General features: G+C 33.4%; 1 protein-coding gene across 5 annotated transcripts in view; it reads right to left on the reverse strand.

Annotated features, from left to right (window-relative positions):
• The window catches only part of LOC118192138 (cytosolic carboxypeptidase 1-like), a 232,421-nt gene that overhangs the window by 117,888 nt on the left and 102,489 nt on the right, over positions 1-12,044 (reverse strand). For all 5 annotated transcript variants that reach the window (XR_015040756.1, XM_085815375.1, XM_085815376.1 and 2 more), the window contains one exon: positions 1,053-1,224. Coding sequence is in view for 4 of the 5 variants with exons in the window: in XM_085815375.1 (XP_085671501.1) it covers positions 1,053-1,152 (100 nt within the window). In the remaining variant the exon portion in view is untranslated. Of the gene's footprint in view, positions 1-1,052; positions 1,225-12,044 lie in introns of those variants that run through there.

A 12,044-nucleotide genomic window follows, 5' to 3' on the forward strand; every position in this document is an offset into this window, starting at 1 on the left:
AGAGACACTGGAAGCTCAAGCTTGAAAAACTTTTTTTTTGAAAGTAATCGGGAAGGGGGGTGAGGTATAACTTCTCCTAGCAAAGTTACTATTACATTAGACTAATTTTCATCTTAAATTTAGAATGGAAGAATGTATTGTTATTGCATTACAGCCTATCTTCGAAAAAATATGAACAAAGTACTCGAAGCCTTAATTATTAAAAATCTAACATTATTTAAATCTATATACAGCTTAACAGATGTTAGAATTTAGTGGAGAAATACAGTTAATCTTAATATATTTCTTTAATTTTCTGTTGCAAACAGACAAGTGTAAAAAATTCATAAGATGCATGTCCAGAATTTGTTACTTGCTCAAAAGTTAAAAAAAAAAAAAAAAAAAAAAAAAAAAAAAAAAAAACCTAAACTTAATTTTCTTCACATAGTTATAAGAAATATTGTGAGCGAGGTACAGTTAAACTCTAAACAACAATGACTACTTTTAAGATATGTATCTATTTAATATTTACCAATATTAGAATCAATTATGCAATAATGCATGAGAATTCTTCAATAAAATTCGGAATTTAAATAAAAGCAAAAAACAAAAATGAGCATATTGAATTCATTTGAAGACTTAAGTTTACAATAACTACCAATTACACTGAGGAACTAATATACTTTTAAAATATCTTAAAGGATAACATAAATAAGCAATAAACTAGCCATGGATTTAATAAAAAAAAATTACCATATCAATTAGATATTAATAAATAGAAAAGTTTCGAGCTTTAAAAATGCTCACCAGTTAATGTAATTATAACGTAAAACTTCTGCCTATAAATTATTTTAATGAAAGAGCTAGATTGCTTCGAATTAGGTAGGGAAATATGTAAAATAAAATGCCGTCTAAGGCTTCAGTTAAGTTATGAACACCAAATTAAAAATATTGATCAAGGCAATTACACAAACATGCACAAGACAATTAGTGAGAAGAGACACCACAAAAAAACGCAATAAAAGAGTTAAAATAAATGTCACTTAATTAAGTAATAGAGGGAAAAATCTCACTTGACATCTTTCTCCATGCTGGCAGTGGTTTGAGATTGGCGCGTAAGGTAGACAAAACAGCAAGAATCCTTCTTGGAGTTTCGGAGCTGGGCGCAGTCATTAGATGAGACTTCCTTTTTTAAACGTTTTTCTTTTTCGCCGCTCGGTTGATTTTTTTGCGCAGCAGGTGGGCCTGCAGATACAAAAGTTGAAAATAGTTACTGTAAAACGCAGCTTTAAGTGTGGGAGAGCGCTTAGTTCAGGGAAAAGATGCCTGGCCATGAATATGAAATTTTTGTCGAATTCGAAGGAACATAATAGTGAACCTGAAACTAAATTGAGCGAGATCTGCGTAAAACTGGGAATTTAAAATTTCAAATGAACGTACAGCAACAATAAATTTTAGAATAACAATGAAACAGTTTTTTTCCCCGCTGGTAACAAAATTTTATGTTTTTCAAACAATAAATGCTGGTACATCTAAAAATATGCTTACTTTTTATCAAACCTCATTACAAACAACGTAGGATTTTAAATCCAGTATCCTTCACAAAATTTAATTAAATTCAGTTTCATCTTATTTTATAATGAATAGAAACTTAACATTTTATTACAGATATATTCAGAGCCGTTCTCATTTTAGACTTAAGAAAATTAATATTTGTGCATGCTATATATTTAACTATGCATTTATAGCGAAAAATTCCATGGCGATTTCAGAAGACAGTTAAGTTCCCTCCCTAAAAGGAAACTCTGTAAAAAGAGAAACAAAACAAAACAGTCTCCCCCCTCCCCCCTCCCAAAAAAGGAAAATTTACTAGCTTACTGAGATTACAGAGCGACTCCGAGAACTGGGAAGGACTATGAGCGCAAATTTTCACATTTAATTTAATAAACTGGAAGTGACAAACATAAAACAAATTTCGATGATTATGTACAAATATTGAAAATACTGAGTAAAGGAAATTGCGAATAAGCATGAAAAATAATTCTTTAAAATACCATTAATATTTAAAACTCCAGCGAATCTAGGTAAATGTTTGCGTATCAAACGCGGGAAAAGAGTGTTCTTGGATAACAATACTGCTCTGGTGGATGCATAAAAATACTGCTTTTGGTGTTCTTGACTGAAGACGTGAGTGTAAAATCTTGAAAAGAGCATTGTTATAAGAAAGTTCATTTTTCCTCCTTTCAGCATTCGTGGTGTAACAGTAGCACACTCGGTGCGTATTCGGGAGGTACAGGTTCTAGTCCCGGTGAAGGCATTGCACATTTTTTCACATCTCCTGCACTCTGTATAACCTAACTATAGAGGCTCGTGAACTGACAGGTGGAGGACAATAATTCGTCATCACTAGGATTTGGCGATTGGGTTCCCTAATTCCAACACGCACTTTAAAAGGGGGTGTTTATAATAAAGTACAGAAATATATACCTTATTGGGTTTATATACTCTCAATAAAAGAGAAAATACCTTATTGGGAGTATATAAACCCAATAATAAAATATTTTCTCCCTTCTTTCCGCATGCCTTCGTAGTGTAACGGTAGCAGACTTGGCGCGTATTCGAGAGGTCCAGGTTTGAGTCCCGGCGAGGCATTGCTCATTTTTCATGTCACCTGCTTCAAAAATAATCTAATGACTCTACAAGGAGGATAAGGAATCTTTCACTAAATTGCGAATATCAAAGTATGAAGCCATTTCTGTGTCCAGGAAACAATTGTATGGTACAGTAAAAATGAACTAACTGAAAATAACGGTGAATGAGGAAGGAAAGTTAGCGTAAATGCAGTTGAGAAATAGCAATGAAATAGTATGCGTTGACGCTTCCAGTACAACTCCTGTAATCACAGATATTTGTGCCCAAACCTTTCGTGATGTTTCCGAAAAAATAGCTAAGAATTCTTCATTAGGATGCACAACAGAAATAAGAAAGATATTGCTAAAATTTTAAAGATCTAGTGGCATATGAGAAACAACCAAGTTTCGAAATAATAGAATGCACTGCTTTATTCATAAACTTTTGAGTAAAACATTTGCAATTGGTCTACAAAAAATGTTTCGCTCGTTTGGTTTCAAGTCATTGTTTTTATCTTTCGGTATACCATCACTATTCACTTAACCCATGAAGTAAAAAAAACCTGATGTGCACACCACATGACTTCCTTGTACAGAATATTACATTATACGCATTTTTTCCTGCATTCCATTTAAACTTATTTCCTCGAATTTCACAAGCGATATATTTCTCATTCAATTAATTCAGGTTTCACTTCTCGACAAGGCAAAAATGCATAAAACCTTAAAATATTTTTACTAAAAATTGAAAAATATAAAACATAAATACAGTTAAAATAATTTAAAGAACAACTTTTACGATTCAAATTAGAGCTTTTACGCAAAAACAAGCATTTCGGCCAGCGAGCAAGAAGGCATATTTTTCGATACACAAAACTGAAAGATTACTTTTGGTCTCACTCGGCAAAAAGCACGGAAGGTATAGTACTTACTTAATTTATTGTGCATGCTATGCTGAGTCAATATATAGGATAATTTAATAACGTAAATGATAATTCCAGAATGGATTAAGCATGATTTAATGCGCAATAATGAAAGAAGGCGTTATCTTTGTTGTTGCGAAATTTAGTTTCTCAAGATTGGCAACAAATCCACTATTCTGCTAAGTTTGAAATGTAAACATGTGGTAAAAATGATGTGGTAAAAAAAAAAAAAAAAAAAGGCTTAGACGCACTTACACAACTTTTAAATTGTTGGTAATTTTACAACTATAACGTTCTGAGGCTATTTGTTTTTCAGTTACGCGAAATACATACATACGTACTTACAGACGGGCCACGAAAATAGTCTCTTCTAAATCCATTTTAAATCAGTTTTATAATTCGCTTGAGGAAAAAAAAAAAAAAGAGTCCTTTATTCCGTCCTTACGTACAGATGTCACGCAAAAACATCGTTAAATTGTATTCGACAGCGGTCAAAATTGATATTTTCGTTCAAATATGGTACCCGAATTTTTCGTGATTATAATACTTCCTTTACTTCGTACAAAAAAGTAAAAAAATATCAAAATAAGTTAGAACTATTTATTTGAATTTTAGAAAACTTAATGTATCGTTAAATTTTGGAATCATTATAATTAATATGCTATTGAGGACAGGTATTCTTTTCACAGACTGGAATCATAGCGGTGTTCTTATGCAAGTTTCTCTTATTTGTTTTTTTAATGTGTGTGATTTTGTAGATTGCTTAGTTGTATCGAATTTTAGAAATAACTTCACCGTTGTAAAAATTAACTGCAGAGAATCCAATTTAATCTCAGTAATCAAACAAGACTATATTTTAAAATTACGAAGGAAAAGTGACCAACCAGTGCATATTTCCTTTATTCAAAACATACCAATACATTTTTCTTTTCACATACCAAGCGAAAACACTCTCGTTTACAAAACATCTAAAAATTATTTAATCTTTTTTTTCCTTTAGAGAAGTAAACAAACAGCTATAAATTCTGCATAACCATTATATTTTAACATTTTATTTTTAATGGTTTTTAAAAAAATATGAAACAGTAGCAATATCAGTCAGCACAGTCAGGTCAGTTAAACATGAATGAAATCACGACTACAGAATACGCATTGATCTCAACTGGAGAAACAAAATAATTTTTATTAGCGGAAAAAGAATCGCTATGATTCTAAATTCTATGATAAAAATTTGGAATGATCATAGTGTAGTAGGTATTTTTATTAGGTATTTTTTGGAAGCAGGCAAGATGAAAAATTAGCAATCGCCTTCGCCGAAAACAGAACCACGGACTTCCGCATACCGGCCCAGCGTGCAGAACCACTACACCACGAAGGCACGCTAAGAAGGAAATACTAAATAGGAGAAATACCTTATAATAGTACTGAAAAGGTTGCGTAGCGGGTAAATAATCAGTTTTAGACTTTTATAATTAAAAAATAAATGAGTCGTTTTTTATTCCAGTTGTACAGAATTTAATTACCAAGTCAGCAATAAAAAATATCGATTCATCAGTCTTCGAGATATCATTGCCACCAGTTTAAAAAAAAAAGGTTTTCTGGTATACTGTTTAAAATCGGCTTCAGCCTGGCTGTGAAGTTTCATAATTTCCAAAAATCTGGATATTTCAAGCAACTTTAAACAAATTCCAGAAGGACAATAAAAAATAAAATACAAAAAACAAAAGTCTGAGAGGTTTCAGATTTAAAATTACGTGAAATGGGGCTTTTTTTAACATTTTGTGTGTTACCTTTATTTATTAAATATCATGTTCTTCGAACTTAAACTATAAAACTCAGTTCAACAGCAATATTGCAAAATAATTTTAAAATAGTCATATCTTTAGAATTTCCGATACAGCGTCTCGCCCGCCGGAGATAAAAATCCCCCCCCCCGTACAGTGTTGTCATTGCTCGCTTTGAAATCGATTAGTTTGTTAAACAAAAGTTCGTTGAAGTGTTACAAAATATAAAATCGATAATAAAACAAATTTCAAATTCAAGTTAGGACTTCCACGTGCCCGTATTCTATGGAAGATTACGTTATTCAAATTTTGATAGCTCTAGGTACCGTTGTTTTATCACAACGCAAGAAACATACATACATTCATGCTGATTCTTCATTATTTAATTTCTTATATAATACAGGGCGATAAAATTTGGTGGCTACAATATGATGGTGTGGTGTATTTAATTATGGCAAAGCACACTAGGGCTATCTGCCTAAAAGAAGGGATGCCTTCGTGGATGACTTTCTAGGGGAAACTGGTTCGTATACACGTTACACATGGGGAAAACCACGAAAACACCCATGCAGCCAGCCCGTTCGCGGGATTCGAACCTCGGACCGAACTACCAGTGTTCAGCGACTTTACCGCTCGGCCGCTGGTGGGCCCGCTACAATATGAAAAATGAAATAACGCTAACCATCAATCGACACAAAATCCAAAAGCGAAATTAAAAGTCCTTCTGGGCAAATAGCTCCTTTGGATTAAAAAATAAATAAATAAATTTGAAAGTTTTCAGATTTTAAATTACGTCCAATAGGGCGTTTTTTTAACGTTTTGTTTGTTACCTTTATTTATTAAATATCATGTTCTTTGCACTTAAACCATAAAATCCAGTTCAACATAAGCTAGAGATAAAAAAGTTCCCCCCCCCGTAGAGTGTTTCCACTGCTCGCTATTAAATCATTGAGCTTGTTAATAAAAATTCGTTAAAGTTTTACGAAATATGAAATCGATAATAAAACAAATTCCAAATTTCAAATTTGGGGTTTCAGATGTCCATATTCGCAGTAGGATTACGTCATTCACAATTGAAGGGCTCTAGGTACCGTTATTTTATCAGAATGCGAGAAACATACGTACACTTATACAGATTCTTCATTATTTAATTTCTTCAAATATAATACAGGGCGATAGTATTTGGTTGCAACGATTTGAAAAGTGATACAGCCATTTAAAGTTTTCAATGCAAAATCGCAAAACGAAAACAATATTCCTTCAGGAACAAAGCCCCTTTGGACTAAAAAAAAAAAAAAAAAAAAAAAAAAAAAAAATCTGAAAGGTTTCAGATTTTAAATTACATTCAAAGGGGCGTTTTTTTAAACATTTTGTGTGTTATTTTTATTTATTAAATATAATATTCTTCGCACTTAAGCTATAAAATACAGTTGAAATTTTGAAATAAACATATCTTTAGAATTTCCCATACACAGTCTCGCGCGCTGGACATTTTTTTTTTTTTTTTTTTTTTTTCTGTACAGCATTTCCATTGCTCACTTTGAAATCCTTGAGTTTGTTGATAAAAAATTCGTTAAAGTTTTACAAAATAGAAAATCGCTAATGAAACAAATTCCAGATTTAAAATTTGGGCTACCAGATGCCCCATATTCGCATGAGGATTACGTTACTCAAAATTTGATGGTTTTAAGTACCGTTGTTTTATCACAATGCGAGAAACATACACTGATTTATGCTTATTCTTCATTATTTAATTTTTTAAAACATAATACAGTGACATCATATTTGGTGGCAACAATTTTAAAAGTGAAACAACGCTTGTATTGAATCAACGCAAAATGCCAAAACGAAATTAAAATAGTCCTTCTGGGCAAATGATGATTCTGATGATTCTTCACCACCAGAATTTGGCGAATGGGTACCCTTTTTCCCAGTCGCACTTTAAAAGGAGTTATTTTCTCCCTCCTTTCTGCATCCCTTCGTTTTGTGATAGTTAGCATACTCGGCTTGTATTCGAGAGGTTCAGATTCGAGTACCGGGAGAGGGCCCTGCTCATTTTTAATGTCTTCTTCTTCAAAATAACCTAATGTCTCTACAACCTAAGACGTTTCAAAAGAATTATTTGGCAACAAACTCATCATCTATAAATTAATTTATCCTTTAATGTAGTTAAATAATCATATGTTTCAGAAATGTAGCCATGTGAATAAGTTTCGGACTGAATTTTATGCTTCTTTTCTTTCAAAGTAGACACATCCTTATTCCACAGAAAATAATGGAATTGTCATGTCTAATTGCTGAAACACTGATAACCCGATACTGGAAAGCCAAGCCTCGAAGCAAAAGGCAAGGAAGAAAGTCAGTCACAAGCAATCATATGCACAAATAAACAGACAAAAACGGACATCTTATATGTATGCGGCTTAAGTGTTTGTCGCCGATAGTTTACTGGTTGCTTGCGTAACTGTAAATTGCTTTATTCCCCGTGCAGTGCAGCGCGTGACGAATATCATGAGAAAGCCCAGCCGGAAAAATTAAAAATACAAGAGCACGTGCATTTAGCATTTAATAAATAAATTTAACATCTATATACTATAATAGAATTCGGAAATATGCAACCGACAAAAACCGGCAACGATGAAAAAACAAATACAATGAAATAAATAAATATCTTTATTATATGCGGCTTAAGTGTCTGTTTGTCGCCGATAGTTTATTGGTTGTTTGCGTAACTGTACTAGCCAATGGGGTGAAGTTGCCACGGCACAGGGTTGCCGTTTCAATTGAGACGTATACAATTTCCTGTAAAACTTGCCTTTGCTATGACCATCAATAAGTCTCAGGGCCAAACGCTTAAGCGTGTTGGCATTTTTTATCTGAGCTTGCATTTGGACACGGGCACCTTTATTTTGCCTGTTCAAGAGTTCGTGCAAGAACGGACGTAAAATTAAAAATAATTGATGGTCCTCTGCAGGGCGAGCTTAAAAATGATGGAGAGAGCTACACAATATATGTTGTGTACAAAGAGATCTTTGACATGTGAATTAACATTTTATTATTTAAATCACCTTCATTTATTGAGCTAGCGGTGGCTCTTAAGAAATGCACCGCCAGTGGTTTTCTTCATTGCACTCTACTCTAAGCAATTAAGCAAGTAGAAGGGGGAAACCCCGTGGGGCAGTAAGCAAAGGGGCGTCCTCGCCGCCTGCCCAGGGTAATTCAGTTTGAATTAGCAGACAACTTTGCACAAATCATTTTAATTACAATTTATAATATCTAGAACAGTGGTCATTTCATATGACCGCCGGGCTTTCTAATTTTAAGATAACCAAAAGATGTTACTATATAATCAAATGTACCACTTAGATATATAGAATCTTTTGCCCTGAACTTAGAGCTTTCCCTTCCACTACAAACATATAAAAAATTAAATACTGCATTTTCCATTCCGCTCTATACCCACTATTCTATTGCTTTTCCATAAAATTCTATACCTTACTCAGAGAATTTCTACAATCGGAAGTACATACTTAAGACCAATAGGTAAGGAAATAAAGCATATAATCACCTTTCACAAACTCATGACATATACATCTGTAAATTATTTGAAAAAAAAATTTGCGACACGAATTTTTTGTGTAATTCACATTTTGTACTAAATATGAAATTCCCAAATGGAATAGAATACATATTCATTTATACAATTATAATATACACCCTTGTGAAAATTAACTGAAACAAATACTTTTTTTCAGGAATTTAAAAAACATTCTTATCATTCTTCAACAATCATGCTTGCGCTGGAACTTCCGTAAAAGCTTCAGCTATGATATCATCAGCTGAGAGTTCACTATCGTCAAAGATGGATGTGACGGCGCGCAAGCATACAAAGATTGTTACTCTCTATGAACATACAATGAAAACTTATAGAGAGATTTCGAACATAGTTGGCGTTAGTATTGCAACTATGAGCCGTATCATAAAACAACAAACAAAAGAAAAAAAATAAGTATCCATATCCTCAAAGCGGAGAGGTAAATGTGGCCTAAAAAAAGAAAACAACGCCAAGAGATGACTTTTCTATTTACACAAAATAAAAATATCATCGAAAGACTAATGCTGCACTTAATACAGATTTAAAGGGGCATGGAATAAATATTAGCTAATCAACTGTTCGGAGGCGCCTTTTTGCATCCGGTCGGCTTTTGAAAGAAACAGCTTTTCACACAGCCAAATGAATAAAAAGCGCTACTTGTGGGCTTTAAAATATAAGAAATGGAGAGTCAAAAATTGCAGGAAAACGCTATTTAGCATCGAAAGACATTTTTTTTTCGCTTAAGGCCAGCGAACTCATTATGTACGGAGATCTCAAAAGATGTTTTGGAGTTGGTTCTTTGCAGCTTGTTGACGGTATGATGCGTTCTGAGCAATATATTACTATTCTGGATAAAAAGATATTTCCAGAGTGGAAGAAGCGATACCCTGATGGAATGGTGATTTTTCAGCAGGATTTATTTAGACTTGTCCCATACGTACAAAACGGTCAAATTCATTTCTGAAAAACAAATTGAGACATTGGAATGACTGGGGAACATTCCTGATATTAACCCAATGGAGAATCTCTGGGCTACATAAAACAATCGCCTATTAAATATGGAGTATAGAACAATGGAGAAGCTAATCACGGCGCTAATTCATGTGTGGTACAAGGACATAAATATTATAAATGACAGCAAAAAATGGTGTAATCGAAGCCAAATTGAGTCCAAATGTAAAAAAGAGTTGTGGGGATCATATTATGTACTAAAAATGTTTGATTTTGTATAAACTGAAATAAAATAGCATTTCTTCTTAGTTTTGTCGATTTTTCGAGTTTTTTCCTATTAATTTGCGCAAGGGTGTTATTTGAAAAACTGCGAATGCAATTAACTCGTCATTTTTTTACCTGCACGAGACGGTAACATCTTAACTAAACTCCATAAGTACCCGCTAATTACTTACATCCGATCCATCTTCTAGCGAAGAGTCTTACTGATGCTATTTGCTTTAGAACGACAGAAGTTACTGGGGTACAATGAAGTGTCACTGAATAAGGGATACCTGATTAATAGTATATTCCTTCTACTTTAGCCTTGAGAACGACTACCAAAAGATAAAGTATGAATTTAACAAATATACGGAAATGTTCAAGATTTTTCAAGATTCTCTTAGAATTTTTCACAAATCAGTTACAGACGAACTTACACAATTTTTTCAAGTATTCCAAATGTGTTCAATGAAATAAGTCAGCGCTTCTCGATCACTATTTTAGTAGGTAGAATTTCCCTCAAATCAAATGCAGCCAACAGGGATTTGTGACGAGAGTAGTTGACTTGTTAAGTACACTCCATTTTTATGCACATAACAGAAAGCACGAAGGGAGGCACGTAATAGTTAAGAGATTTACATACTTAAATGTAGTGAGGGTGCTTGGTGCAAGTAACTAAAGATCGCAACACTGTCCCAAGAATAGGCCCGAGACCATTACTGAGCTGTCATGACCTTGCACATTTCTAACTTGGACATGTCTGTTGGCCTTTCGGCTAGTGTTGCACAGTCCGTCAATTACTGCCCAACTGAAGCGTCATTCAGTGGGTGCTCACTAAGATGATGTCTGATGACGCTATGTACGATACGGCAGAGTCTTCGCAGATCACTATCACTCAAAACTGCTTGTCCCTTGTAGTTTTCCAGATTACTCTTTTTTTTTCCTCTATCATATATTCTCCTCATACTCATGATACTGTGAAATGAGAAAAACCTCAATCCTCAAACTATTTCTGAAAGTGAATGAATGACCCATGTGTCAAACACCTGTTACTTGTCCTCCATCGAAGGCGTCTAAATTGCAAGTTTTACCCATTATATTAATTGCCATTAATTAGTTGTATGCGTAGGACTTTACTTCCAGCTATGTATATATATATCTTCCAGCAGATCTACATACTTAAATGCAGTGAGGGTGCTTGGTACAACACATGTGCATATATATATGTGTGTGTGTGTGAGTGTGTAAGATATAACAAAATACGATGGCTGTTTTAAAAAATAATTGGTGATCTCAAAATTAACATTCTAAATTTGGTGCTCTACACCTACATTCATCTCTTCTCCCAAATTCGAGATCATTCCAAATTACACAACACTGCTTGAAAAAGGTAACTGAAACTAATATTGACCAATCATAGCTTAGAATACTTTCTGCACCTACGAAGTATAAATACTGAGTCACGAGCTCTACGCTTCCTTTTTTTCCCCGATTTCCATTAGTACATGGTGAATGTCGACATTGACCGGTGTAAGTCAGAAATAAGAGTATTTGGAAAATATTTCGGACATACACCAAGAGACTATGTGAATGTTGACATTCACCGGTGAAAGTCGACATTCTCCAGATTTCGGTGTTTCACCGTAATATATATATATATATATGTGTGTGTGTGTAATTACAAAACTGATTTTTTTAAAACAAAATATAAACATGCCTAGTATTTTCGCGCATTAAGCTGCTGAAAATTTATCATTAAAGACATAAAGTAAGCAATTCAGAACTAATTTTCACAAAGACCAAAAACTGAAATTCATAATTAATAAATTTCAAATAATTCTATAAATGAAACAATAATTTAAAAAGTGTTAAAAAATTTTCAAACAAGCAAAACCCGATTTAAAAAATTAATGAAATTTAA

This window comes from Stegodyphus dumicola, chromosome 4 (assembly GCF_044657685.1).
Source record: "Stegodyphus dumicola isolate Sdum_Otavi_A_Nest chromosome 4, ASM4465768v1".
NCBI lineage: Eukaryota > Metazoa > Arthropoda > Arachnida > Araneae > Eresidae > Stegodyphus > Stegodyphus dumicola.